The sequence below is a fragment of the Balearica regulorum genome, chromosome 1, assembly GCF_011004875.1.
Source record: "Balearica regulorum gibbericeps isolate bBalReg1 chromosome 1, bBalReg1.pri, whole genome shotgun sequence".
In the NCBI taxonomy this organism is placed as follows: Eukaryota; Metazoa; Chordata; class Aves; order Gruiformes; family Gruidae; genus Balearica; species Balearica regulorum.
The window spans coordinates 76,171,757-76,199,530 of NC_046184.1; the positions used below are offsets into that span (position 1 = coordinate 76,171,757).

General features: G+C 47.3%; 2 protein-coding genes across 9 annotated transcripts in view; both read right to left on the reverse strand.

The window, feature by feature from the left end:
- The window catches only part of LOC142602742 (lactosylceramide 4-alpha-galactosyltransferase-like), a 37,188-nt gene extending 11,181 nt beyond the window's left edge, over positions 1-26,007 (reverse strand). For 2 of the 6 annotated variants that reach the window (XM_075759584.1, XM_075759593.1), the window contains exons 1-2: positions 25,449-25,545; positions 11,508-12,714 (exon numbers count right to left, since the gene is read on the reverse strand). In XM_075759584.1, coding sequence (XP_075615699.1) covers positions 11,587-12,669 — 1,083 coding nt within the window. In that variant the 5' untranslated portion in view covers positions 12,670-12,714; positions 25,449-25,545 and the 3' untranslated portion in view covers positions 11,508-11,586. Of the gene's footprint in view, positions 1-6,623; positions 6,738-8,142; positions 12,715-15,140; positions 15,217-25,448; positions 25,599-25,879 lie in introns of those variants that run through there. The other 4 variants (XM_075759575.1, XM_075759558.1, XM_075759603.1 and 1 more) reach the window with 4 other exon arrangements.
- Positions 1,489-26,011, reverse strand: LOC142602747 (lactosylceramide 4-alpha-galactosyltransferase-like). 3 transcript variants are annotated; one of them, XM_075759641.1, is made up of 2 exons: positions 25,880-26,011; positions 1,489-2,779 (listed from the first exon to the last, which is right to left on the reverse strand). In XM_075759641.1, the coding sequence occupies exon 2, from the start codon at positions 2,737-2,739 to the stop codon at positions 1,675-1,677; it is 1,065 nt and encodes a 354-aa protein (XP_075615756.1). In that variant the 5' UTR covers positions 2,740-2,779; positions 25,880-26,011; the 3' UTR covers positions 1,489-1,674. The 3 variants fall into 3 exon arrangements, with proteins under 3 accessions (XP_075615756.1, XP_075615766.1, XP_075615745.1); XM_075759651.1 differs by lacking the exon at positions 25,880-26,011 and adding an exon at positions 25,449-25,539; XM_075759630.1 differs by lacking the exon at positions 25,880-26,011 and adding an exon at positions 3,590-3,690.
- Positions 26,012-27,774: the final 1,763 nt, after the last annotated feature.

The following is a 27,774-nucleotide window of genomic DNA, read 5'->3' on the forward strand; positions in this document are numbered from 1 at the left end:
ACCGCTCTCGTGTGGCCCCACCATGGCCAGGCAGGCTGCAGGAGCCCACCAGCCCACAGGTGAGACTGCTCTGCCTTTATCTTGCTTCCCCTTTGGTGTGGCCACTATGCCAGTGCTGATTTACCTCCCTCATCCTTCCCATCACACCCAGACATTGTTGTGCTGTGGGGGCCACCCAGAAGGCGCAGCCAGCCATGCCAGAGGCAAGGTTATGGAAACCCAAGTTTGAGCTTTTTATTCTTAGGCACTTTCTACAAACAGCACCAGTCTGAGGCCCTCAGGTCTCCCCCTTCTCCTCAGAAAAACCTTCCAAGCTGCTCCCAAGGCTTCCTATGCCCCTTGTGTCTTCTACACCTCCCACCCCTTATAACCCCAATATAGCCCAGCTGGTGCAAATTTGCTGACCAGAAGCACTGCTTTTTTATTTTTCACTCTTAAAAAAAAAAAGCAGACTACTGGTATTCAGTCTGAAATGGGAGTTACAAGAAATGCATGACAAGCTGCACATTTGATCAGTCTGCATCTTTGCACAGCCCGGTCTCTCCCAGAACAATCCTAGTATTTGATGGAAATACTTGTACAAAAGAACCCTTCCATATCAAGCAAATGCAGAAGGTTACGAAAAGGCGTACACCCATACTCCTGACAGAGATGATGGGACCATTTCTCAGAATTCACAGACAAGTACCTACTGGAGTGAACGATTTAGTCATAAAATGTATGATTCCAGATGTGAGGAAAAAGGGTTGGTGTAAGTTAAATCTGAGTTGCATTACTGTGACTTGCTTATTATTTTACCTATGTAACAGTATGAGGCAAATAAACCACCAGGAAATACCCCTAATCACTGACAGCCTACCAACTGTTTTACCACCAGTGCTATCTTAAATACATTACTCGAGTGTTGCAGAGGTGCAATTTAGACAAGGACAATTACTACTTCCAAGCAGTGACTCGTCATGAAAGTATTGTTCTCAATGCCTGTCATGTTTCCCCATGCTAGTAAACGAACTGCTTTTGGCTATTGGTTTCCCTGATGGGAGGACCAGAAAAAGATGGCCTGTCACTGTGGAACATAAAACAGTAGAAAAGATCTTTGAAATTAAGTAGCTTTGGAAAGCAAGAAAAACTTTACACTGAGCCAAGCAGGGATTGAAAACGTCTTCCGTTTCTTAAAGCAATTTTCATATGCTCGCAGTCTCTCCCAAAACAACACCAGCCATAAGAATCTTTATCTCCTGGGGAATTTGGTCCTAAGCTCCTCTAAACCGTGTCCTATAGCACTAGCTGACATTTATTCACATACTTAGAAATGTTACAGAGGGCAAGCCAAGGGTTCCTATAGCTGTTGAAACTACACGAGAGGCTTTACAGACCTCATACAATTGAGGGAAGAGCCACAGAGGAGCAACTGATGGGCGCCGATGAACAAGTTCACCCTTCCCCGCAGCATCAAGGGTGACTGAAGGACAACAAGAGAGTCCAAACTCAGGTTCTACTGTATATTTGAAGCACGTGGGATCTGAGGCAGATATCAGAAATGGTACAAAATCGCTGAGCAGTCACACAGAATACCTGCTCCACAGGCTAGAAACCAATGCTGTGGAAGGTGACAGGCGCTCAGTTTCCCTCGGGTTGGGGAACTTCCCAGCAGCCAAGGGCCCACAGGTCACATTAGGGCTCTCCAGAGTCCTTCTTCATCTTCACATATGTGGCAGGGCAGAACTGAGAATACAGCTGAGCCAGCAAAGCCTGGGATGTGATCTCTAGCCTTGTCCCGTGGCTCAGTTTGTTCCATACGTGCACCGCATAGGTGTTCTTAAGGAGACTGTGAAGCTCCGAGGAGCTGATGGTATCAAATAACTTCTTCCAGTTACTCCAGTGAACAGGATAAAAGGCTTCTTGGGAAAGAGCATGCACTCCTTTGCAGTTCATGTTGTTCTGGATATTACTGATGGAGCACCACTTCTTGAAGACACGTGTTAAGAGTCCTGGGCCCTGATGCGCCCAGATCCAGCCGTTGTAGTTATCCACAAAGTCCTGCATGCAAAGCTCTATGAACTTGTGTTTGGGCTTAAAGGACAGAAAGGCCCCATTCAGTAGATTGTTAGACTCAATACCAAGCGCATTGGTGAGGTTCTTTAAGTTCTTAAGCACAATGAAGTCTGTGTCCAGGTAGATGCCACCAAACTTCCACATGATGGTAATTCTGCAGGCGTCAGAAAGGACGGGTAAGAAATAAGGTTCCTTCTGGTGCTCAGGCTGCAAGTACCACTTTGCCAGAGGTGTCCCTGAGAAAAGCTCCGTCAAGTCCAGGGGCCGGATTTCCACGTTGGGGAAGCAGCTCAGCAAGGATAATGCCCAGTGGTTGGGTAATGAGGCGTTCCCACTAGGCAAACCTTTCATGAGCACCACGACCCTTGTCCCAGGGTGCGTCCTGGCTGCTGACTCCACAGAGCACACGAACAGGTAACTTGGGTCAGTTCGCTCTGAGGTCTCCACAAAAAACACGTCCCCTGGTGGAGGAGGGGACCCACCAACGGTGGGATGGGGAAGGTAAGGCAAAAACTGAGTACACCTGCTTGGTGTAGGCAAGCTGTACGGTTGGCCCTCAGCATCCTCCTCACTTCTCCAGTAGAACATGACAGAGGTAAAGAACACAAATGAAAAGGTGATCAACAGAGCCCCGAGCCTGTGGCTCAGCAGCCCTGTGGTCAGTTTTGGCAGGCAGTTGGACATCCTGGGCAGCCTCGCCCCCGTCGGAGCCTGCTCTCGTGATCTGAAGGGGAGGAAAGAAAAGACAAGACACTGACAGGCAAGGCAGCAGACCACGAGACTTAGGACAGTGCCACAGCAGAGCAGAACTCTCCTTCCTTCACCTCAGGGCAGCACACTTAAATTATGCCTTTTGGTCATTTCTGAAACAATCTCCTGGCTTCTCTGTATTGTCACAGGGCCTTCAGGTCAATGCGCAACTGAGGGGAAAGCAGCGAGGAGGATTCTGGCTTTCTTCTGCCTCCCTCTGCTCCTTCTCCAAATCCCCATGCTCCAGAACAGAGCTTCAGGAAACAGCAAAAGCTCTAATCTCTAACCAAACAGACAGGAAACAGGACAGAGAACTCAGCTGGCACAACGCCGTTTCTCATCCACCCCTGCAGCTACGTCACATACTAAATGCTCCATGAAGCCAGAAAATGACTTGTCAGCCACACTGGGAGGTTTCCAAATGCAACAGCACACAGCCACCGCTCTCCACTAGGCACTGGGGCTTGGTGGGCAGAGGAGAGGCAGCCGATACACAGATCATCAGCTCTGGGTTCCCAGAACATTTTCTTCTCCTGCAGAGAAAGGCCAGTGTGTGCTGGGGGTGTTACAGGTAGGGGGGGAAAGAAAGAAAAAAAGCCACTCTGCTTTTTACATACCTATTTCTCCCTCCCTCCTCACCACAGCCTGTTAAATCCTGTAAATCATTTTAGCTTGATAAACTGTAGAAGAGAGCGTTGGTTCTTCCATGTCACAGGAAATCTGGTGCTCTACCTTCCTCTCAAACTGCCAGTCCCACTCAACAGAAACTGCAAATACTACTCACCTGTCCCTGCTTTCAAGACACCACAGAAGTCACTGCTCGGATTTTGAAGAGGTTAGTGTCTCTGGGAGCGCCTAGAACTCTATGGTCTGGCACTTCCTTCTTCTGAGAAGAAAAGGTGAAAGGTGGACTCTGAACAGATGGAGATATCATGCAAATTAGGGAGGATGTGACACCATATATTCAGCTAACACATTGGCTGAAAGGGGGGTCATGCAGCTGATGGGTCTTGTGGCTGTGCTGTGAAGAACTCATCTAATTAGGAATAAATCAGAAAAAAAAGAGAAAAAAGGAGGAAAAGGAAAACCCTTTTTGCTACACTTTAAGCTTTACACTGTGGCAGGAAACCATTTTGCTCTTTTGATTTCCGCTCCTTTGTGAGGAATTCCCAGTGCTCACGCTGCTTGGGTGGCTGCCACAAGAGCTGAAGTGAGAGTTTCAGAGACCTGCCACCTTGAACCCCAAGACTGCAGCTCTGAATGCTCCTTTGAACACACACTCTTTTGACCAATTATTTTACTCATCCCTTTGGGAATACTCACTTTTATGCTGGATACTTCATTGCATGACTTTGCCAAATTCAGGTGTCCCTCATTTTACGCTACAGTTCCCCCCTTGCCCTGTGCTCGATGGCAGCTGACCGTCCCTTACAGAAGACACGTTGACATGTTCATAAAATACCATCTTTATCCATACAGCTTCTAAGCTTAGGCTTTACTGCAGTTTCTACTCGGCTGCCTGCAAGCAAATGTCAGGCCTACTGCTCTGCAGCTTCCCAGACCCCTCCCCAAATCCTTCCAAGCACTGCAGCACCACAGACGGACTCATAAGATGCCAACACCGGGGAAGCTCTTGGGAAAGCACCTTGAGCTCTTCCCAGCCCTTCCATCGAGGGAGCTCTCCAGGCCTCAGGTCACGTCCCATCTAGTCACAGAATCACAGAAGGGTTGGGGTTGGAAGGCACCTCTGGAGATCATTTCTCCAACCCCCCTGGCTCAAAGCAGAGTCACCTAGAGCAGGTTGTTCAGGACCGTGTCCTCTTGGCTTTTGACCTCGTCCAAGGACAGAGACTCCACAACCTCTCTGGGCAACCTGTTCCAGTGTTTCACCACCATCTCTTTCATTCTCACTTCCCATATTTCAAGTTGCGCCCATGGTGTCTCAGCCTGCCACTGTTTTCCACAGAGAAGAGTTCGGCTTGCCTCCTTTACCCCATCCATCTTCAAACAGGTATTTATACACCTTGACAAGACACCCCCCGAGCTTGCTCTTCTCCAAGAAAAACCATCAGAGCTCTCTCAGCCTCTCTTTGTATGGCACGCGCTCCAGCCCCTTTCTCATCTTAGCGGCCCTTCCCTGGGCTTGCTCCAGTACGTCCGCGTCTCACTTTTACCGGGGAGTTCAGAACCAGGCCTCCAGATGTGTCTCACCAGTGCTGAGTAGCAGGGAAGAATTGCTTCCCTTGACCTTGCAGGCAATGCTCTATATGTGTGTTTTGGCCAGGATAGAGTTAATTTGCTTCATTATAGCTAGTATTAGGCTATGTTTTTGATTTGTGCTGAAAACAGTGTTGATAGTAGAGAGACGTTTTTATTATTGTTGAGCAGTGCTTACACAGAGTTAAGGCCTTTTCTGCTCCTCACCCCACCCCACCCGCGAGTAGGCTGGGGGTGCACAACCAGCTGGGAGGGGACACAGCCAGGACAGCTGACCCCAACTGACCAAAGGGATATTCCATACCATATAACATCATGCTCAGCAACAAAAAGCTGGGGAAAGGGGTTGGGGACATTCAGAGTGATGGCTTTTGTGTTCCCAAGTAATCGTTACACATGATGGAGCCCTGCTTTCCCTGGAGATGGCTGAACACCTGCCTGCCCTTGGGCAGTGGTGAATGAGTTCCTTGTTTTTCTTTGCTTGCATGCACAGCTTTTGCTTTACCTATTAAATTGTCTTTATCTCAACCCATGAGTTTTCTCACTTTTACTGTTCTGATTATCTCCCCTAACCCACCAGGGGAAGAGCAAAGTGAGCAAGCAGCTGTGTGGTGCTTAGCTGCTGACTGATGCAAGACCATGACACTAATGCAGCCCAGCAGGGTGTTGGCTGCCTTTACCACCCGCAGCCGCATGGAGTAATCTCTCACCTGTTGCATCTGTCTTTGTTGAACTTCATGAGATTCCTGTTTACTTGTTTCTTCAGCTTATTGAGGTCACGCTGAGGGGCAGCTAAACCACCTTCTCTATCAACTACTCCTCACAGTTTTGCATCATCTGCAAACTTGTCAAGGTTGCAGTCCATCCCATCATCATCAAGGTCATTAATGAAGACATTACACAGTACTGGCCCCAGCACAGATCCCTTGAGTGTACCACTAGTTACTGGCTTCCACCTGGATTGTGTGTCACATTACAATCCTTCAAGTCCAGAAGTTCGGTCAGCTTTCAAATCCATCTCACTGTGTTTATGTAGTGCACATTTCATTACTACGCCTACAAGGCTATTACGGAGACTGTGTCAAAAACCTTACTAAAATTGCAATAAACAATATCCAGTGCTCTTCCCCATCCACTGAGCTGGTCATTTCATCATAGAAGGCTATCAGTTTAGCCAGGCATGAATTCCCCTTTGAAATCCATCCCAGCTACTCCTAATCTTGTCCTCAGTATGTTTGCAGATGACTCCCAGGAGGATTTGCTCCATTACCTTCCCAGGGGTCAAGGTGACACTGACTGGCCTACAGTTCCCTGGATCCTCTTCCTTGTACTTCTTGAAGATAGGCAAGATAGGAATGATTTTTCATTCTTTCCACTTCTCCTGATTTCTATGACCTTTCAGCATAACAAAGAGTAGTCTCACAATGACATCAGCCAGCTCCCACAGCACTCACGGATACATCCCATCAGGTCCCATCACCTGTCTGTGCATTCAGTCCTGACATGTATTCCATGGACATGGTGATGTGCAAGGGACTGTAGCGTGCATCCCACACAAGGAGAGATTACAGTGTAGAGAAACATCCCCAAATTCCTCTTACCTGTAGCCAGATGCAGAAATTAGGTTCTGTTTGCTTCAAACTGATCTCTGAACTCCCTTTCAATCTCTCATCTCCTACTGACCTTCTGCCTCTCTAGCAGGCTTCCTATTCCTTCTGCAGTTGGAAAAAAAAATAATGTTGGTAGCTTTTAATATCTTTTGTTCATTGTTTTGTCAAACAATGTTTTCTATAGACTGATGGTGTTTTCATAGCTAACTCACCAGACTTTATGCGCCTAATTCCCCCCCCGCCCCGGACGTAGATTCCACTTTGTGAAGAGTACTTGCTTACTTCTCATATGTCTGCCAACACACTGCAGAGCCATGGCAGCTGCTATTTGGCTCCATCAGTTATACACAAATTTAAAGATCAAGATCTCAGCTTCAGCTGTAATGGCAGGGTGCAGCTGAAGTGACTTCCTCCTGTAGTTTTCTCTTTTAGACTACGCCCTTTCATCTGAATTCCAGGCGTGGTTACAAAGAAGGTACCAGAGAGACCACAAGCCAAGTGGACACAGGGAATGGTCATAAATACTTGAGAGAGATGAACCTGAAGTACATAAGAAAGACCAGAGTGCCAGTGTACACAAATGGCATGTCCAAACAGAACATGTGGAGAGAGCTTTTTTTTTCCCCTTCTCTCCTGCTGAGGACAAACCAGCCCTAGGCAGACCTCAGCTCCCAACATGTACATGATTAAGGCAGGTAACAGCACTTTCCCCCAAGAAAGGGTCTTAACCTGCTTTGCACCACAGCCTTCCTGGACTACACATTTTGGGAGGAGGGAGAAGAAACAGGGAGGAGAAGAACAGGGGAAAATAAAGAGCCCTACAGAGCATGACTACCTACTGCACGTCCTAGATCCCCTCCAACATAAGAACTCCTGGCATAGAAGCGCTCTCATCCAGCACAGAGAAAGTAATAATCATTCAGTTTCTTCCCAGGAGACCAGGTCCAGGATTACCCTACTGATCCTTCCTTACTCCTGTTGCACTGTCCAATTCTGAAACTCCAACCCTAGGCTTCTCTCTTTGATGTACTGCACACCTGTGTACCAGCTAACCTTCATGAGCTCAAGGACAAAGGAGATGGGCAAGAAACAGCTAGTGCCTTTGCATCATCCTTGACTGCATATCAGTAATGAGGAAGGCACAGGCAACTATTTTACATCTCAAGGGAAAACTTTCCCTGGGTCTTGACTCCAGGAGGCACAATAAAACACCTCTGCACACCAGACCCCACCAGTCCTTTCACAGCCTCTCAAAATGCTCCCCTGGAGTCCAGGGTCTTTATATCAGGCTCTGAATGACAGGTGGGGAAATGAACGGCTGCAGCACAAGCTTTCCACTTTTAGGTCTACAAGAGCACAGACACTGTTACTACTAAGGGAGGCTGTAGTCCAGGGGAAAAGCAACACAGGTTCTCATGAAGTTTCCTATTCCATAAAATCCAGACCTTCAAAGTGAGACTAAAATGCCTTGCTTCAGATACATTGATGGTCATGAATAATGGAGCAATACCTGATTTGATTAGGAATCAGTACCACACACTGCTTTCCTCTGTTCTCTCTACTCAAGTCCCAAAGATGGCATGTGGTCATGGTCCACAGAGCCTTCTTTCCACACGAGCTTATGTTCAACTTGTCTTATGTTCATTCCACATTCCTAATTTTAGTGAGTCAGTTAAGGATACAACTTTAAATATCTTTTCTGCATAATAATTAAGATTGCTCAGACTTACCACCAACGCCCCACAGAACAAAATGGAACATCTTGGCAGAGAGAAGTAATAGTAAAAAACTGTATTTTTATTTTTTTTTTTCCACAAGACAAAGGGGAAAAGGCCAAAGGCTGCTTTGGTTTGATTTTCTCATCAAACCTCAGAACATTGACTCTACAGAGGAACAAACCAAAGAACTACAACAACAACAAACCCCACTCCACTTATCCAAAAAGGCACTTTCCTAGAATAAGCAGTGGTACATCAAGCCAGATATTAGTTGCAGTGGGTCCCAAATGTTCCCATAATCAATTTCTGGTATTGGCACAGTAGAGTTCCCTGCTATGGCTTTATATCACCAACCACCATTTTATCATCTCTGGTAGGGGTTCCTAGCTCACTAATATTTCTGTTTAGCCCAAAGGACCCAAAACAGAAGGAACCAGTAGAAGGAAAAACCATGCCTCACTGACCACACACTAGGCCAGGGCAGACAATTTTGCATCTGCTTCTAAAGAATGCAGTGAAAAAAACCCCACAGAGTAGTGACAGTGGGAGTAGGGAGTGAAAACAGTATCCATTTATACCACTTAGCATGTTGAAGAATACTTATACAGTCAGGAAGACATGCAGTTTCCCCACAAAGTCTTTGTTTTTAAAAATGTTCAGTGTTGGGAGAGCTGCAGACATTCAAAATCCTGAATGCCTCCAGGATATACCATAAAACTGGGCAAAACAAAGGGGCAGCACTACATACATACATGCATGTGGTGCCAGCCACTGGAGAAGTGTTTCCAGCACCTTCTTCATTCCAGAGTAGCTACTTGTGCATGAACTTCAAGCCCTGCCCAACTCACAGGCAGGTAGCTTTCAGTCAAGGCAGCACCGGCCTCTGATCAACACCAGACAGCTCAGCATTAAAAAAAAAAAAAAAAAGGTACACACCTTCCTTAAGCTCCCATGGCCATGTTCCCTGAGGGACAGGGAGCTGTTTTGTAAAAGTGATGGGCAATTTGTCTTTCTCATTTTTATCACCAAGAGACAAATAAACCTGAGACAAACAGAAAAATATTGCATGCACAGTCTTTTACGGTTTTGACCATTGCTTTGGCTAAACTGAGAAAATCTCACATTGCTTATGGTTGATCTGGGAAACAGAAGAGGCCTCAGACAACTGCAGATCTAAAACTCATTTGACTCACACTCAGAGGACTTGCAGGAAGCACCACGTGAAAGAGCTGTCATTTTGGGGCCAGGTGACATTAAAGATCTGACTGACTTGCGGCCATCAAAGGGGTCATTGGACTACACCACTGCTGTTCCTAGACATTAGAAGAGGAGGCACGCTGGAGGCAGAAAAGATTTTACAGTGAGATCATAATCTTTAGTAGTATAGGAGAGCAAATGGCCACTGCTCTGCTCATCTGCATTAATCCTATTGTAGTACCAAGTTCATGTGCCTTAGTGATCCCCTTTAGAGCATGGTGGGGACCAGATATAATGATGCTGATGGTCTCAACCTTATTCTTGTTTCTCACTTATTCTTGTTTCTCACTGGTCTTTCTCCATTATTCTCCAACACAAACTGTAAGAGCATTGTCCTGGTTTTTGGATAGGATAGAGTTAATTTTCAGAAGAAGCTGGGAGGGGACACAGCCAGGACAGCTGAACCAAACTAGCTAAAGGGATATTCCATACCATATGACATCATGCTCATTATATGAGGGGGAAGCTGGACAGGGAGGAGGAGTCACTGCTCTGGAACGGGCTGGGCATTGGCTTCCAGTGAGTAAATTGCATTGTATATCACCAGCTTTGTATATTCTGTTATAAGTACTGTTGTTGTTATTTTCCTCTCCCTTTGCTGTCCCAGTAAACTGTCGTTAGCCCAACCCATGAGTTTTACCTTTTTCTTCTGATTCTCCTCCCCATCCCACCAGGCCAGGGGAGGAGCAAGCGGCCATATGGTGCTTAGCTGCTGGCTGGGGCTAAACCACAACAAGCATCAATACGTCCTTTTGGCCATCAAGGCAACGGACAAGTTTCCTCTCTCGGTTTGTCCAACAAATTTGCCTCTGTGGTGGGAACGCTCAAAGGCACAACAGCACTTTGCAAGAGATAAGTTAACTTTCTCCACTGCAATTCAGAAAGATGCTCAGGGAGGAGAGTAAAGCTTTCCACTACTGCCCTCCTCAAGACGTCCCAGGAGAGTTTTGTACTCCAGGAGTACTCCAGGCTACTTGAAGAGGTCTACCATAAATGACTCCTAAATGGAGTTGAATTTAGACAGTAGACGTTCCCTACTAAGCTCTCTGTAACCTTGGAAATACTTAGAAATACCATGCCTTTCCTTTAGGATCCAGCCAAGTGCTGAAAGATCTGGTGCATCTTAGACACAGCTGTGGACATTCGGTCACAGAGACAAACTCAGTGTAAAAGATAGTTCAGCTCTTCCTGTGTCAAGTGCAATGGTTTAGATGAGCTCTCCTGCTCATCACAGGGTGTTAATTTGCCACTACTATAAAATAGATCATTGCTGCACAAGATCTCCTTCTAAAGGAGCTGGCCTCAGGTCCTCATGTTCTGATTCACACCAAACTTCCACGTCTTTAGATCTACGACATTGAATACAGACTGCAGTATCCTACTCCCTGCTCAAACCAGACATGAGAAAGTCTCCTCTGCCAAAGGCTTCGGAAGAGAAAGGAATGAAAAGAAAAAGTTACTTTAGCCCTTTCTTTCTTCTCTGTTTTCCTCTGTGTTTTTCTCAGGACACCTCCTCTAGCATATCCTTAACTTGCTCCTCAGTTGTTGTTATTTGCTCTCCCATCCTTTTGTTGCTTTGAGGACTGCACTTCAGAAGTCCTGAGAATCAGGCAATGAGATACACATTTCCACAAAGGCCTCTTCCAGGTTTACAGCCATAGAAAGGGGCCTTACTCCTCTGAAAGGCTGATGGAGACTGCCACAAGTGGCCCAGCACTTGCTCCACTCCCGAGATTTCTCTACCTGACCAAGCAGAGCAGAAGCAACGTCCTGCAAAGAAACAAAATGTTGCTGGTAGGCAGTTAAAATCAGGACAAAGAGCTGCACAGACATCAGCTGAAGCTGCAGGCTCCACCTACACCCCACAAATTACTTTTATCCTCAACTCCCACCATCTCACTTCAAAAGAAGGTTCATTTGTGAGGGAACAGCTGGAGAGTTGTGGGCTCCTGGGCAACATCTCTTAGCTGACCCTTGAGTCACTGCCGTCCAGAGTCCTTCTTCATGATGTCATACGTGGCAGGGCAGAAGTGAGAATGCAGTTGAGCCAGCAAAGCCTGGGATGTGATCTCTAGCCTTGTCCCTTGGCTCTTCTTGTTCCACACATGCACCGCGTAGGTGTTATTAAAGAGGTGGTGAAGCTCCGAGGAGCTCACCACTTCAAAGTATTTCTTCCAGTCCTGCCACCGAATGGGATAAAAAGCCTCACGGGGCAGAGCACTCACTCCTTTGCAGCTTGTACTGCTCCGAAGACTCCTGATGGAGCACCACTTCTTGAAGACACGTGTTAGGAGCTGTGGGCCCTGGTGCCCCCAGATCCAGCTGTTGTAGTTATCCACAAAGTCCTGCATGCAAAGCTCTATGAACTTGTGTTTGGGCTCAAAGGACAGAAAGGCCCCATTCAGTACATACTTGGATTGGGTACCAAGCGCATTGGTGAGGTTCTTTAAGTTCTTAAGCACAATGAAGTCTGTGTCCAGGTAGATGCCACCAAATTTCCACATGATGGCGATTCTGCAGGCATCAGACAGGATAGGTAAGAAATAAGGCTCCCAGCGCTGCTGAGCCTGCAAGTACCACTTTGCCAGAGGTGTCCCTGAGAAAAGCTCCGTCAAGTCCAGGGGCCGGATTTCCACGTTGGGGAAGCAGCTCAGCAACGAGAAACCCCAGTGGTTGGGTAACGAGGCATTACTGTTTGCCAAACCTTTCATGAGCACCACAACCCTTGTCCCAGGGTGCGTCCTGGCTGCTGACTCCACAGAGCATGTGAACAGGTAACTTGGGTCAGTTCGCTCCGAGGTCTCCACAAAAAACACATCCCCTGGGGAAGGAGAGGGTCCACCAGCCATGGCGTGGGGAGGAGAAGGCACAGAGTGAGCACAGCGGATCTCAACAGGCAAACTGTAGACCTGGCCCCTGCCCTTAGGGTCCTCCGTGATTCTCCAGTACAACATGATGGAGGCAAAGGACATTAACTTAAAGGTGAAGATAAACAGAGCCCTGAGCTTGTGGCTCAGCACCACCCTGGTCAATTTTAGCACGTAGTTGGGCATCCTGAGCATTCCTGCTCCCGTCAGAGCCTGCTCTCCCAAGACAACCGTCGTGATCTGAAGGGGAGGAAAGAAGAAAAAGACGTTGACAGGGAAGGCAACAGACCACGAGCCTCCGGACAGTATTATGGCAGAGCCACATGCTGAACTCTCCTTCATACCGACATGCTTGAATTACGCCTTTAGGTTATCTTTAAAAAAGCATCCTGGCTTCTCCATGCTGCCACAGTGCCCCATCAAAAAAACACAGCTCAGGTTCAGGTTGTGAGGCTACGTGACAAATCTCATCTGCACACCCACAAAAAGCTCAGAGGGACAATGGCAGGAGGGGGAGCCCAAATATACCCATCTGGGCTACTCCCAGGCCCATCTGCCCAAGCTCAGAGAAGCACAATGGCAGGCAGGATCCTGGATCAAGGACTCTGGAGGAACCAGCACCTTGTCTGGGCCCCTCCCAGGGCTGTCCCAGCATCCAGGCACGAGACCCATCACCACAGCCACCAGAAGCAGCTCTCCAGATCACCTTGCAGACTAAGGGGATCACTGCCTACAGGTGGTATATATTATAGGGTGCAGGGGGAAGAACAGTTTGGAATTGCACAGGACTTCTTATGAAATATTTTGCCAAGGAACAAAAGGCAGGGCAAGAGAGAGGTTTAGGTGATTTTGGGAGGAACAAGAGTGAGGAAAATAGAGGTGTGAGGGGATAACAAGGGCTAGATGCAGGTAAATAGCTTGATGGTCAGTACACTTGTCTGGCCATGCCCTGCGTATGATCAGCGCAGTCTCTTGTCTTCTTAAGTTCCTTTCGGACTCTTTCCTGGGTGAGTACTTTCAATTCTGTGGGCACGTGTGCATATCAGGGTGTGAATGCAGCAACTGGAGTCAGACCACAGGTCGGAGGGCCCATGTGTCTATGGTGCCAGCAACTGGAGTGAGTGTGGGTACGCAAGTGTGTGATGGCTAGCAAAGATCAAGTGGGCCAGTCTGCGAGTATGCAAAGTGGCCTGGGAGCCAGGAGGGTGTGTGGGTCTCTAATGGCCAGCTCTGGATCTGAGATCACCTGTGCATCTCTAAGGGCAAGAGCACAGAGGGGTCTGCCATGGGACATGTGACATGTGACATCCTGGCCAGCTCTGTGTGTGTGCACGCGTTTGATGGTCTGTCCTAGCAACTGGATTAGGGCTACGACCTTGGGGACTTGTATGTCCAGGTGCCAGCAACTGAGGAGACTGGGATCCAGGGGCAGCTATACTGGGCTGAGTGTCTAAGCCCAGCTGCTGAAGTGATCCACCTTGTGCATATGTCTATGTATATTCTCACTTGTGGACTTCCATCTTGTCCAGCCAGAGAGGGGAGCAGGATGAGGCTGTTGGTGCTGCCTATGTTCATGTGGGTGCTCTAAGTGTCTGCCTGTGATTTGTGTGGCCAGCCATGTATACGTAACATATATAATGTAGTGTATACGTGTGTGTGTGCCTGCTGAATACATCTTCAGCCTCACTACTGGCTGGACATGGAGCAGCAGTCTCAACTCTCTCGGGCTGTTGGATCTGGTATGATATATTGTCCTCTAGCAAAGGTTACTCTCCTTCAAAAACAAAACATGGTCAAACCTCTCCCTTTGTTTATCACAAACCAAGACAGACCCTTACTTCCCTGGATGCATACTGTGCTCGCCACTTGTAAGGAAATACAGCATTTATTCAATTTTGTCTTCATCAGTCCATTATTTTCAAATCAGACATGTACAAGAATAATCTTAGATAATGGGATTTTAGAGATTCTCTTTCATCCTCCAGTTTGCTGCAATACTAATGATCCTGACACCTGACAGTGAGTGGGACAGCTGCTTCTGAGATATTTTATGTCCCCAGAGGAGAACCACCTGTCAGCCTTCCCCAAAACTGAGAACTTATCTAAACCCCCAGTGCTAACACTTGTTCCTGTCAAGAGGGCTGAGCTCCCAGAATCACAGAATGGTACTTGTTTCCCTTCCATTTATTCCTTGATAACCACCCTCTGTTCCATATTTGCCACAAAGATCCACAGTTAACACTTTCCTCCACTGAAGAAAATCATATTTTCCCCTTCTTTCACCATTTAAAGCCACACTTTGTGAAAGAGAATCGAACATTATAACTGTTAAGCCTTCAGTACAGCAGTCATCTTTAAAAGACACATTCTCCTCTTTTCCCACCTACTCTACCCACAGAGCCGGGCCTTCTTTAGCAATACACTCAAGTGCAGAGGGACACCTAAAAACCCTGCCAGGCAGTTGAGCTGGGATACACAGTGCTATTTCTGTTTTTACAAGCCTAGTGTGACTTTCCTGTCCAGCCCCCAAGTTTAGATCACTGAAGTCCAAAGTGTAGATTTAACCATGAAGAGATATGCTGCAGCAGATGGAAGAGTAGAGCCGAGCTTATCTCCCACAAAGTCCAACAGCTTTTAACATTCTGAAATAAGGTGTGTCAACCCACAGTCTAATTGAAGGGTGCTGTCATCAATATGCCAATGCCTTCCTCAAAGCCTGCATAGTCAAAGTGGTGCCAGGTTCTTAATAAAGAAAAAAAAAACCAGTAAGGTTTCACAAGAAATATAGTCTTTAAAGAAGAAAAATTGTCTGAAAGATGGAAAACATTTTAGTGTCTTCTCTGCTTTAATCCCTGTTTCCCTTTTGGTGAAAGTCTGCATAATTTAAAAGAAATAAAATCAATACAATCCAACAGTAAAAACAGAAGTTTTGTGAGACAAATCTCAGGCAGAATGTAATAAAGAACTACCTTATGCCTGCTACAGATGGCTATGGGTCAGCTTAATAACAGAACACAATTTTCCATTTCAGAATAATCATTCTTCAATTTAAAAAATCCCAGCAGAGATTTTTTCATCTCATAATTTTTTTCCTCCATTTGAACAAAAGCCTTATCATCCTATGATTTTTCAACACATCTTCAGTCTCTCAGAGAGACTGCTTTGGAGCGTTTCTACTCTACCCGTAGACAATGATGCATCATCCAGCCTGGGAACAGCCACGTCACGATGAGTTGCCCTTCCCATCCATACCCTCTGCTTTCCTTCAGACTCTAAGAGGGTAACACACACTTGCTTTCCATATAGTTGCAAGAAATGGCAAGATCCTGCCACCTGCCCTCCCTCTGTTCTCTCTCTTTCTCTCTATCATTTCACTCGTGTTTGGAAGGAAGAAGTGTGAGGTATTGAGATATTTTTTTTTTAACCACATTACACCTAGAGTACACAGTATAGTTACTGCTAGGCTAGCAGTACTGCACCAGCAAAGAGTTTGGGGATGGGGGAAGACAGATGGGTATGCAACTCCACCCTGCAGAAACAGCACCATCAACAGCAAAAGTTTACTCCAGTTCTGCCCCACAATGCATCTTTTACAATCTGAATATAAGGGTTTGCAAGTAAAGCTGCATCTATTCTATGGCTTTTGCCTACACGACTTGTTCAAGGATCACCACTCGTGAACACCTGCAACTGGCTGGTGCTGGCCCTTCTCTAGAAAGCTGTACCTAGGAAAATGCCAAAGCACCAATGCAGCAATACAGGAGTACGCCAGTCTCACACATGGAGGAGGAAAACTCTACCCAGATTATATCCCTGTAGGGTTTGTACTGTTTGGCCAGGTCATTGCTAAACCACTTTACACTCCAGCATAATGAATATACTGCCATAGGCAAAATGTTCTTGACTTGGGGAATTTCACTTTAAATTAATTTATTACAAGTTAACAAACTTTTAATTATTGATTCAGGTACTGAGAAAAAAGAAAAAGAAAAAAGAAGAGACACCACCGGCCAACAATTAAACAAACACTTTGAGAAACACCTTTCCTCCTCTTCATCCAGGCTTATCTTCAATCCAACACCTCTACTCCTCTCCCCCCCCCACCCCCCCAGTCTCAACTTCCCTTGTTTTCACTGTAGGTTACACTCAGTCTGTCCCAGTTCCTTCGATGAGGCAATAGGTGGCACAAGGTCAGTGTGAAATGGCTTCCTTTGGCTGCTCCTTGCACCTCACATTTCCCCCCACTGCTCCTCTGCTCCAGCATGGATCCTCCACAGCCTGCAGTCCCTTGGCATGTACCTGCCCCGGCACAGGCTCTCCATGGGCCACAGTCCCTCAGGGGTGTCCCTGTCCCAGTGTGGGTACTCCACAAGCCACAGATCCTCAGGGGTGTCATTGCCCCAGCATGGGTCACAGTCCCTCAAGGGTACCTCCTCCAGCACAGAGCACCTCCTTCCAGGAGAGCATCTCCAGCCATGTACCCAACAATATCCCCTTCCACATCTCCTCCACTTCTTCCTCCCTTTGCTACAGACACATCTCTTCACGTATCTCCTTGCATCTCCTTTTGCATGTCCTCTTGTACCTCCTCTCACATCCTGTCCTGTGTCTCCTCACATCTTTGCTTTTGTGCCTCCTTTTACTTGTCCTCATACATGTCCTTTTGTGCCTTCTGCCTCATGTCACCTTTTCACATCCTTTTTTGTGACTCCTCATGTCTCCTTTTCCACATCCTCCCATGTTTGTCCTCATGTGTGCCCTTTTGTGTCTCCTGTCCCTAGCAGCTACCGCCCTTTATTAAATACATTCAAGCAGAGGCACAGTATACTGCCCTAACCAGTTGCAGTTTTGGTGTGCAATAGGCTGTTTTCATCTGTTTTGGAGGTGACTGGAACCAGCTAGAACCAGCACAGGGCAGCTCACAGTCCCTTTCCACACAGGTCACCCCTGGAGCCCCCAGCTCCCCAAACCTTGCCAGCTATACCTAATACAGAGTACCTTGTAATGTTTAAATACAGAGAAATCCCTAGCTTGCTTTTTTCCCCCTGAAAGGGTGAAATCTGGATTTGGATTACCAACTGGTGATCCTAGAGCAAACAAAACCAGTTATAACACACATCAGGTGGCTGACGTTACCGAATTCCTGAATGACTCGTGTATTTATTTCCCTTAATTACAGGGAATTACAAAAATTCCCTGTACAGTTCTTTAGAAATTCTTTAAACAAAGAAAATGAGCAACTGTGACACATCATCATTTACCTACTTGGAATGCAAACAATGTATTGATGGCTTCATGCTCCAGAGAACTCATTTTATAATTTGCTCAAGCCTATCAACAGCTTATCCTAAACATCTCCTTAGCACATGCCAAATGAGTCGCTACCAGTTAAGCAGGAAGGTAAGGATGTCCTGGCATTGCCACCCTGCCTGTACATCCTTCTTCAGAAAGCAAGGCTTTGTGTTGCAGCTAAACCAACCTAAGGAGAAATTTTCACCAAAAGGGGGATTCCTTCAAGTATCTGAGGCAGAAAATTCCACCTACAACATAAATATGAAGCTTTTCTGAGGTTTAGCTTCAACAGAACAGCTTGACTGAAGAACAAACTGAGGGAAGGCTGTTAAGAGAGCACTGCTACTCCCTCAACACTTCTCCCTTATGAGGAGTGTGGAGATAGCAATGCCCCAGTTTGATTTCTTTTACAGATACTCAGCGGCTGAAGAGGAGAGAAATCTCTCAGGCAGTAAATAGGTGCAGCAGATTACAACAGCTTTTCCAGAATAACAGTGAAAGCACCAGGGCAATTACAGACTCCTCCATGGCAGTGCAAACACCTCTAGGGCTAGAGCAAAAAGCTCCATTTCTTCCTATCACATCTGCTGAAGTCTTATCTGAAGCTACAAGATGGCTGATGGCAATACACCACTGAAGTCCCATCCAGTAATTCTGATTGATAAAACAAAGCAAGACGAAATGACCACAAGCACAAAAATGACCGCCACACCAATGCAAACGTGCAGCTGTGTTTGCTTAAAATTCACTCACATTTTTATGTTAGCAGTGCTTTGTGACTAAGAAAAGCAAATATTATTAAGCTCTGAGCAAGGGAGTTTCCTGACCCTGTCAGAAAGAGGTGCTTTAAGACTTTGCTGAGACAACACAGAGATGACTTACTAGCAAACAGGTATCAGCAACAAGAGTCAAGAGCCAGGTCCTCCCTCACAGCAAACAGGCTGCACTTTCCCACAGATCTGTTGAGTTCATTCACTGTGGTGCACACACCAAGGAATAAACTAGTTTGCTACTCTAAAGTACCTTTAGTATAGTATTTTCTGTGCAGAACAGTGTGCTACATCCCACATCAATCACAACATGCATCCCACAAAGTAGCCTTCACATGTGGCCAGATACCTCCTGCCTATTCCAGCCCCAATGGTTAGTTAGCCGTGACTGAAGCAACATGCTATTGGCTCAGCAAGGCACAGAGAACGCCATTCAAGAGTTTCCACAAGGCAGACGGGGCTGCAAGTCACTGAAGGTGGTATAATAGAAGTTTAGAGCATTTCAACATGTGTCAGGTAAAGTGCTGGTTTTAAATGCTTTGTTAAATATGCTCCCGAATATTGAGTCCAGGATGTTTTCCCAGATTAAACATTACAAAAGATCCAGAGTCTTTTTGGTGCTGCTTCAAGGAGAAGGTCAAATCCATAATTCTATTCCTCTCTGCTAACAGGTTTTAGCCCTTGCATTGGTTTTTCTCAGAAAGCCATGACAAGTTTTTTGGAGGGTGCACCAATAGCTTTTCCTCTAAAAGCCACTATAAACATAAGTCACGAGAAAATACACAAAATCTTAAAACCTAAAACTAGTATCAAAGCAGAATTGTCAAGGTAGACCTTTAAGTAACATTTGGCACACCAAAATTAAATATATTAAGCTTGAATCTAGAGCTAGGGGGATTTAGAATAACCAGTGGGTGCAATTCCCATCGAATGCATTTAGTGTTAAGGCTTCCTTAAGTATAACCAAAATAATTTAAAAAAAAAAAAGCTGCTGAAAGTTTACGTGAATTAGTTCCCAGTTACCGTGTTTCAGAGTGGCTACAGATACGCATTTCCTTCCTTTCAAGCACAATGGAAGATTAAAGCTTGCAAAGCTTTCATCAAGAACAAATGAGGAAAAAACCAGATCTACAGACTACACAAGTTGTGAAAGCAAAGCATGCAGTGTCTTTCAGTCCAAAGACCATACACATTGCTCTGCACTGTCCCTTCACCTTTCATCCTTTCACTCTTAAGTTTGCCACATTTGCCAGAACAGTAAATAAAGTGATACTCTGAATTGTTAGTATGTGCTGTGAAGAGTTACGGTCAAGGGTGGTCTCTAGAAATACTTGGAGTAAGGCAGTCTGCAGCAGAAAGGTGGACAAAGGACTCTGGTTTGGAGCCGTGCTTTTCAGGTCGGTGCCTGTACTACAGATGGTAGCCCAGTTTGTATGAAGCTATTCACATGATCATAGCCTAAAGGAGAAACAGGGTAGCCTTTCCAAAGGGTACACCAGGTACCATAGTTAATGCATTTAAAATACCTTGACTTTTTACACAACCTGAATCTAAGCTCAAGTTTCTTGCTTATGAAGGCTTCCCCCCAATACTAATACTATACGTGTGAAACACCAAGAGATAATGCATTTGATTCTGTTCCCTTCTGCACACCTCATGATAACATGCTATTTGCACTGAGCTAAACCGCTGCCTGTCAGGATCACATGTAACTTCACTGAAGAAAACGCCTTTTATAATTCAATGCTATTCACACTCCACACAGCATTCATCTAGAGAATTAAGCTACAGGATGAAAAGCAGATTTCCAATATTGAAATCCTAACTGCCTGCTCAGATGAATACAGGGGTGAAGTGGAAGAAGTAATTTCTGACTTGCAGCTTTCCCAAAGCCTTCCAAGGAGCTCTGCAGGTGTGAGCTACACTTCTGCGGCGAGGCCACCAAGGTGCAGGGAAGGAGGGCCCTCTGGTGGGTACCTGCTCCTCACCCCCCTCAGGGATACCTCAGGTTACCCAGAAAGCCCCAGGAAGATTAATTTTCTTCTTAACTTCACAAAAAGCTGTTGCTAGTCTTTTTGCTATTTATTGAAATATAAGACTCCATGTGTCCTTGCAAGGGTCTCAAATGATCTTGAGTATTTCTTAGTGAAGCTTCATAAGCACAAGTAAAACACTACAGTCTGGTGTCTTCCTGAGATTTCTATGCCTATTTCGTGAATAAAGTGATATGATAAGATTTACTTGCACCTGACAGACACAACAGCAGAACATACTGCAAAGCCCCCAGCACTAGGTATTGTACAGCTGGCCAGCGTTCCCAGCTGCAAAGTACAGCACCCCAGCGATGCAGGAGCTGTAACCCGCCTCCCAAATCAAGAAGTCCTGTAGTAATTTGAAGCACACCCCTCGTTTTCTTTTTTTTTTTAAACCTCCATCCCTCCCTCCTTCACAGTGGGCCGTAGCCTCTTCACTTCCTCATTGCAGGTCCATCCTTCCCCATGCTGCTTCGCTCCACACCTTCCTCCCTGCTCTGCCATGGCCCTTGAGCCCAGTACAGGAGACATTGGGGAGCAGCAGCTACGTAGGACAGCTTCAGGAATCAGAGATGGCAACAGCAAGCATCACCAACCCAGAAACCCTGAGCTACGAGGGGCAGGACTGAAGACGGAATTGCTTAACAGAGGAAACAGCACTGTATGAGGCAGCCAGGTTGCAGGTAGGAAACCAGGAAGGAGACAAGAAACATGGAGAAGGCTTTTAAGCTGAGGCTTTCGCCCCTGACATTGCAGTCATGCCTGTGTCTGACCTTCTACCGCATTGACCCCAACCCTGTCCCATGGACTGACCCCCAGCCTGGCTGCAAAGCTGCCTCACCCCCATGGCCAGATCTTGTGTGGGGCTCCTGGCTGAGCCTGCTGCACCTCAAGGCTGCCCCACTCGGCTCACAGGGGCTGGCATGGGTCAGGGAAGGCCTGCCTGGCCCCCTCATTCCCCAGTGCCCTCCATGGCTCCGCAGTGTACTGCTGGGGTGACACCATATAGTGCAGGGTGCTGGGCTCCACTGTGCCAAACCAAGGTCCCTGGAGGAGGGAGCGATGAAGGGTTTTGTCCTGGTGGAAGCACCAAGCAATGCGACAAGTGGGGGGAGCAAGGCAAGGTGCCGGGGTCACTGTGGGGCACAAAGGGGAGCAGGAACATTTACTGGGTAGAGGAAGACTGGCAAAATCAGGAACCCAGCTACGGTGTGCAGACTGGTATCTCTCCCCCCAAAATAATACAGGAGCATCTTATACAGCATCCTGTCAAGAAAAGTGTCCCAATGTTCTTCTTCATAGAGCTTAGCATCTGGATCTTCTTTAACTGAAAGAGCAGGTTTTGTACCTCACAGCTTTTAGCTTTCAAGAAACAGACCACATAAACCCCTCATCAATACTTAAAATAAAATGCAAAATTTGGCTGCGGAAAGCTGCTGGAAAGGACAAAGAGACAAAAGGGACAGATGCTAGCAGTAGATCAGCTAGCAAACCGATACAGCTTTTTGCCACAAACAGCTTTCAAATAGTAGTTTCCTATTACTGCATATTTGTAGAAAGCCATGCACACTCATTGTATAGTAGGGTTGGAAACTGTGTATAAAATTTAAGTCTAAACATTATTTTAACCCTCACAGCTCAAGCAAATACTGGCACATGGCTCGAAAAGGAGCAGCTCTTTGGAAGGACGTGCGTATACGGGGAGACTGCGAGAATACGTAAGTCAGAACGACGCCTGGTCAGGAAGTGAGCAAATCCTGTTTATCACCAATATTACTGCTGCCTACAGGCTTATGCAAGGGCTTTCACAGCACATCTTGCAAAACTGAAAGAAGGCACGGAAGATGCTGTCCTCTTCTACAGGTCAGTTGGATGTGACTAACCATCCGGCAGCCTTAACGAGTGAAGAGATACACTGTATCAGAGCATACTAATGATTATACACTTCCAGTTTAATAGGCCACTGTGTAGTGGGTTTTCCTTCCCCTAATCTGGACGACACTTTCTTTCTCTGTTTTTAAAATCCAGAGACATGCTAAAGAGGAAAGATGGTCCAAGAACAGCCTTCCTCCTGTGAATGTGGAAGAAGTACTTTCCTACCTGACAGAGCCACTGCAAGGCTGAACACATTAAAGATCAGGAGATATTAACCCACGTATCTTGCACAGACAGCAGGTTTTGTGCAATTATAAAAAACATAATGTGAACATTTTCCTTTTTAACAGAAAAATCTAAATACTAACGTGATTGTACTTTATCCCTCACTCGCAGGGGAGTGGTTGGTTCATAATGCCACAATGCTCATTTATACTGTTGGGCAGAGTTCCCAGCCCTGGTTTAAGACAATTGTAAAAGCCAGTAGAGACAAACTAAGAAGTCAGTTACAAGTAAAAAGGCAAGTTGGTAACATATCACCTGTTTCCAAGTGAAAGCACCACCCAAAATAAGATTTGTGAGTCTGTTCTGGAATCTGAATGATGCAGCAACGTAAGGGAGTTTAAGTGTTTGTTTGGGCAAGAGTGCCTGTGGAGAAGAAAAAGAAAAAAAAAACCAAACAAAAACACCCCAGATGAGAGCAGAGAAAGGGATCTCCAAGCAAAAAGACAGAGTACAAGCTTTTAAGAAGCATAAGCAGCACAACCCTTAGGCAGCCAAATGATAGTACTGCTACGATGATTTACTGAGGGGCTGCCAGTAAAGACAAGAGAGGTGTCCCCAATCTCTCCTGCCATCACAAACTAGAATTTGATCCAAACCGCAACAGTACTGATGGCAAGACGTATCCAACACTGTACATGGCTCATCTGGTCTTCCCTCTATATACAGAACAAGCACATCTGTATGATTGTATATGGTAACTGCACCTGGCAGACAGCAGCTTGTCTCTATACTAATGACCAAACGCAACTAAAGTAAGATGGAAGTAGAATTACTCATAAGTACTTTATGCCAAAGTATCCACTGATAACATGACAAAACCAAGGCAATGGCTAATTGTTGCTAAAGCAAGAGGCCCCACTCCCTAACTCCTTAGGCTCTTCCTTGACACTCCTCTGACCCTGCTGTGACCTGCCCTGAAAGCTAAAGCACCAGAAAGCCAATTCTGAGGAAGAATTTGATTTTCTTACTGTTTTAGCTCCCAGAACTCGTTTTGCTCCACTGCAGGGTGAGATAGGCACCAGGAGGCTGCCTCCTTTTAGTATCACCAAACTTAACTCTGTGGTAACACCAAATTGCACACAGAGGCCTTCACAGTCTACAACTACTGAACTTGGCCCCATGATACCCGTCCTGTGCAGGAAAAATTTCATTAGACCCACTGTCAGATGGAGAGCGCCAATGCCTTGAAACCCAGCAGAAATCCTGTGAGAGGAAAAACTTGGGGCATAGCTACCAGCTGCTACCTAAACTACACACCTAAAACTAATTCATAGCAGGCAGATTGCTATTCACCCAGCATCACACACTCTGGCTCTCAAGGATGACTGCCAGTTTTGTGTTGTCAAATGAGGGTCATGTGAACAGGAGAAGGACCTTCACATAAGACTCCCTAGTCAGTGGTTCCTCCTACAGAGCCTGTCCCTTGAGATGCACCTGGAATTGCTACAAGAAGTAAAAAAGGGGAATTTGAGTTCTGTAATATTTGCTCCATGCAAATATTACAGAACACATGAATAGTAGCGCAAAACCAGTGGAGCTCAGCAGAAGCTAGAGTGGGTCTCTTCTGGGTTAAGAAACATCCACTCTATGCTGACCAATCTCTCATGCACTAGGAAACAACCTGTTAGTTTAACTGGCATAGCTCGTTCTTAGCCAAAGTTTCTAAACTCACCTTCTTTCAGCACATCACTATGGGTTTAGGTTACTACAGTTACAAGGGTTACGTATTTTCTTACGCCTCTTTTGTAGGGGCTTTCTTCCCCCTCTTGCCGCAGCAAGCATTTCTACAGCTCTATTACGAGTCTTCATCTTTCTTCCTCAGACCTTATTCCTGCTCAGACTCTGACATTTTTCAGGGTACGTCTGCCGGAGAACATGATGGCCAACTGCACTCTGTCCTGTCACCAGTTCTGTTGTCTTTCCACCCTCCCACCCAAGCCAGCCTGTCACCGCTGGCAGAGAGGAGCTGCACATTTCTCCATCCCATCCAACCTTTTTCTCTTCATCCTCCCACCGTGCTGCTGCCATTCACCTGGATCCACAGCTTCTCAGCATTCCACTAGTCCTTCTCAAGCGGGACGGAGCCCTTTCAGTCTGCACCACACACCACACTGTACGTGCGGCTCCCTTCCCCACGGCTACTCTACTCATCCGCACCTCTGACAGCGATGCCTGCACAGCAGCAACCCTCACAAAGCTGCGCAGGGATCCGAGAGAAGCTCCCCTTCACAAACCTGAGCCGGAACGCCCTGCCGCCGCCGGGAGGGATATAACCCCGGCCCTCGTCTGCCTGGACCGTAGGAACTGCTGTCTGCAGAGCTCCGACGGGCACGGCAGCCGCACGGAGCCAGCTCCGAGCTGCCCGGGGGTCCCGGCTGAGGGCAGCCCATCAGCCGTGCGAGGCCGCCGCCAATCCGCCCTCCCGGCCGCTGCGCCCGACGAGGCGAGCGGAGCCGCCGTCCCGCGGGGGGGGGTGAACTCCAACCCACGCGTAAGGGCTGCCCGCAGGGCGGCGGGTGGCCGGGGACGCCCTCCGCTCATGGAAGAGTTCTCCGTGGAAAAATACACCTTTCCTCCACGAACGAAGCCACCCACCCCCAGCTCACGACTAACCCGCGTCCCCTCCGCTCCGCTCCGCCCCGGCGCCGTCGCGAGGTGTGCCGCCCTGCCCGCAGCGAGTCCCGGCCGCGGCCACCGGCCTCCCCGCGTCCCGGCTCACCTCCGGAGCCGCCGCTCCGCACCCGCCGAGAAGCACGGCTCCCTCCCGCCGCCCCGGGCATCACCAGCACCGCCCCCGTCTCCGGCTGGGTCCGTCCCGTCGGGTCGGGGAGACGCCGCGAGGAAACGTACCCGTTACTCGCCGGAGACGCGGGGCCGGCGGCGCCGTCCGAGCCGCCCCCACGCCCCGGAGCGGGCGGCTTCCCCCCCCTCCGACGGGGCCGAGAAACAGCTCCTCCCTGCGCAAGGCCACTGCTGCTTTGGGGGTAGTGGGTTGGGGGGGGGGTGGTTAATTCATAATATACCGGTTTAAGATGCTGTAAGGGTTGGTTTTGTCCTCGCTCTCCCCTCCCCACCTCCAGGAATTTCTCCTTTACCCCACGGCCGGTCAGGAGCTCGTAATCCGATCCACGCTTTTCATCGCAATTTTACCTGTTGTCACGCTGTGATATATCGAGCGGAACAAGTCACGATGCGTGTCGGTGGTCGGTAGCGCACGGCCCTCGGCCAGTGAGAGATTAAACGACCCCGGTTAGAGACCTCACGGCCTGAAGGGCTGGTAACTACGGACAGAAGGAGGAGCAGAGGAGGATCTGAGCTTCCTACATCGCTTTACACCAAGTAGATGATTACAAAGCTAACACGCGTCAACAAAGATGTGAAACTGAAAATTTTAGAAGAAGAGAAGAAATCCGCAGATGAAGCTGCTTACATGTTGTGAAGCAAGAGTCATCTCTACCCTCAGGCAGGAGGAAGTTTTGCCTAAATTACTCCTGGTAAATGATTGCTTAACAACCTCTTAACGAGCGTGAATTAAGAAGGGAAATTTGGGCTTTCATTTACAAAAGCACCTTTGACTGCAAGGCTGTTATGGGGAGGAGTAAATTACATAGGAAGATCACCAGAGATTTTGGGAAGCAGGTTAGATGGTAATCAGGAATGGTTTAGATGGAGGTAGTCCTACGTGGAGCAGGTGTTGGACACCAGCTATTTTGAGATGTCTTCCAGCCCTGTTTTTTACATTTCCCATGTTACTTACGTGTTACAAAACAGTGTACCTATGACAAACATTTCCACAAAAGAAATGTTGACATTGCTTTATAAAAAAAACCATGTTTTCCTCACAATTAAGTAATCTGAAACTGCTCCCCCCACCCCTGAAAAAAATGTTAAACTATTTCTTTTATAAGAACAGGCCTTAATCAAATTTGAAGTTAAAATGGATTTTGAGATATCTTTGTCCGCCTCGCCGAGCGGAATTTAGATTAATAAGACAGAGGTGCTACTGAAGATAGTGATGCTCACCCTCCTTGGAGGGAAAGCTCAGGCCAGATGACCTCCTGAGATCCCTTCTCACCCGAGTTTTTCGGTGTTTCTGAGCTGCACGGGCAGCACCCTCAGCAGCCCATGGCACCGAGCCCAGGGACGCTATTCCTCGCCTGGTCCCTGGGTGAAAGCAGGCACCGGACAGAGGGGAAGGCAAGGTGGGGTTTGTGAACCTGGGTGCGCTCAGGGGCAAACAGCTACATCATGGGAACTGGTATGGCAAGTGCAGTACCTGCGGTGCTGCCATATGCAGGCACCCTATGGAACAGTAACAAACCAGGGAAGGAGGATTTGAAACCCAGAGATCTCTCCAGAAGATCCCCAGAGCCACGATTTAGCTCCTGTGGGTCTGCTACGGCAGGGATGGTAAAGTCTTAGTCTCTGGATGTGGAGGCATATCTAAACAGCAGAATTCGGACCAGGCACACGCCTCTGGGCTGTTTTATCATTAGTTCCTGAGCCGTCAGCTTACAGCCCTGCGTGAACTGCCACTGGTTTGGATTTGCCTTAAAGCGCTAATGCGCAAGTGGTGCAGCTGCCCCCATGCTTGAAGGGGGCAACAACCATCCCAAAGATGCTAGCCAGCCCTGCTTGCAAATCAGAGTTGGGGTACGCTGGGCCTCAGGGAGCTGGGACGGGCTGTGGGAGGCAAATGACCTACCCCCAGCCACCGTAAAGAGAATAGCACCATGCAAATCATCCTCCAAAGCACCTGGCAGAACAAGAGCAGCATCACCTGCCAGCTAATTTCACAGCTGCAAATCACCTGAGTAAACAGTTTTTAAGTGCTTTCGGCCTAGTTTTGATTTGATGAGCAGTTTCCTACCCTGTCTGTCAGCCAGCTAGTGAGGTGGCTTTGGTTTGAACTGGGAGAGGGGAGCGCTGGGGAGGGTTGCTATGACACTGCAGATGGCTTCATCCTCATCCCTATTTCAAAATAAGCCAGTGAGCTGCTGGACAGGGCTGAGTCCTGCTGCTGGAAAGGTCTGTATGTCAGCTGC

Bases quoted from the DNA above. Each gene is read 5' to 3' on its own strand.
- LOC142602747 (XM_075759641.1), bottom strand. From the start codon at position 2,739: ATGTCCAACTGCCTGCCAAAACTGACCACAGGGCTGCTGAGCCACAGG.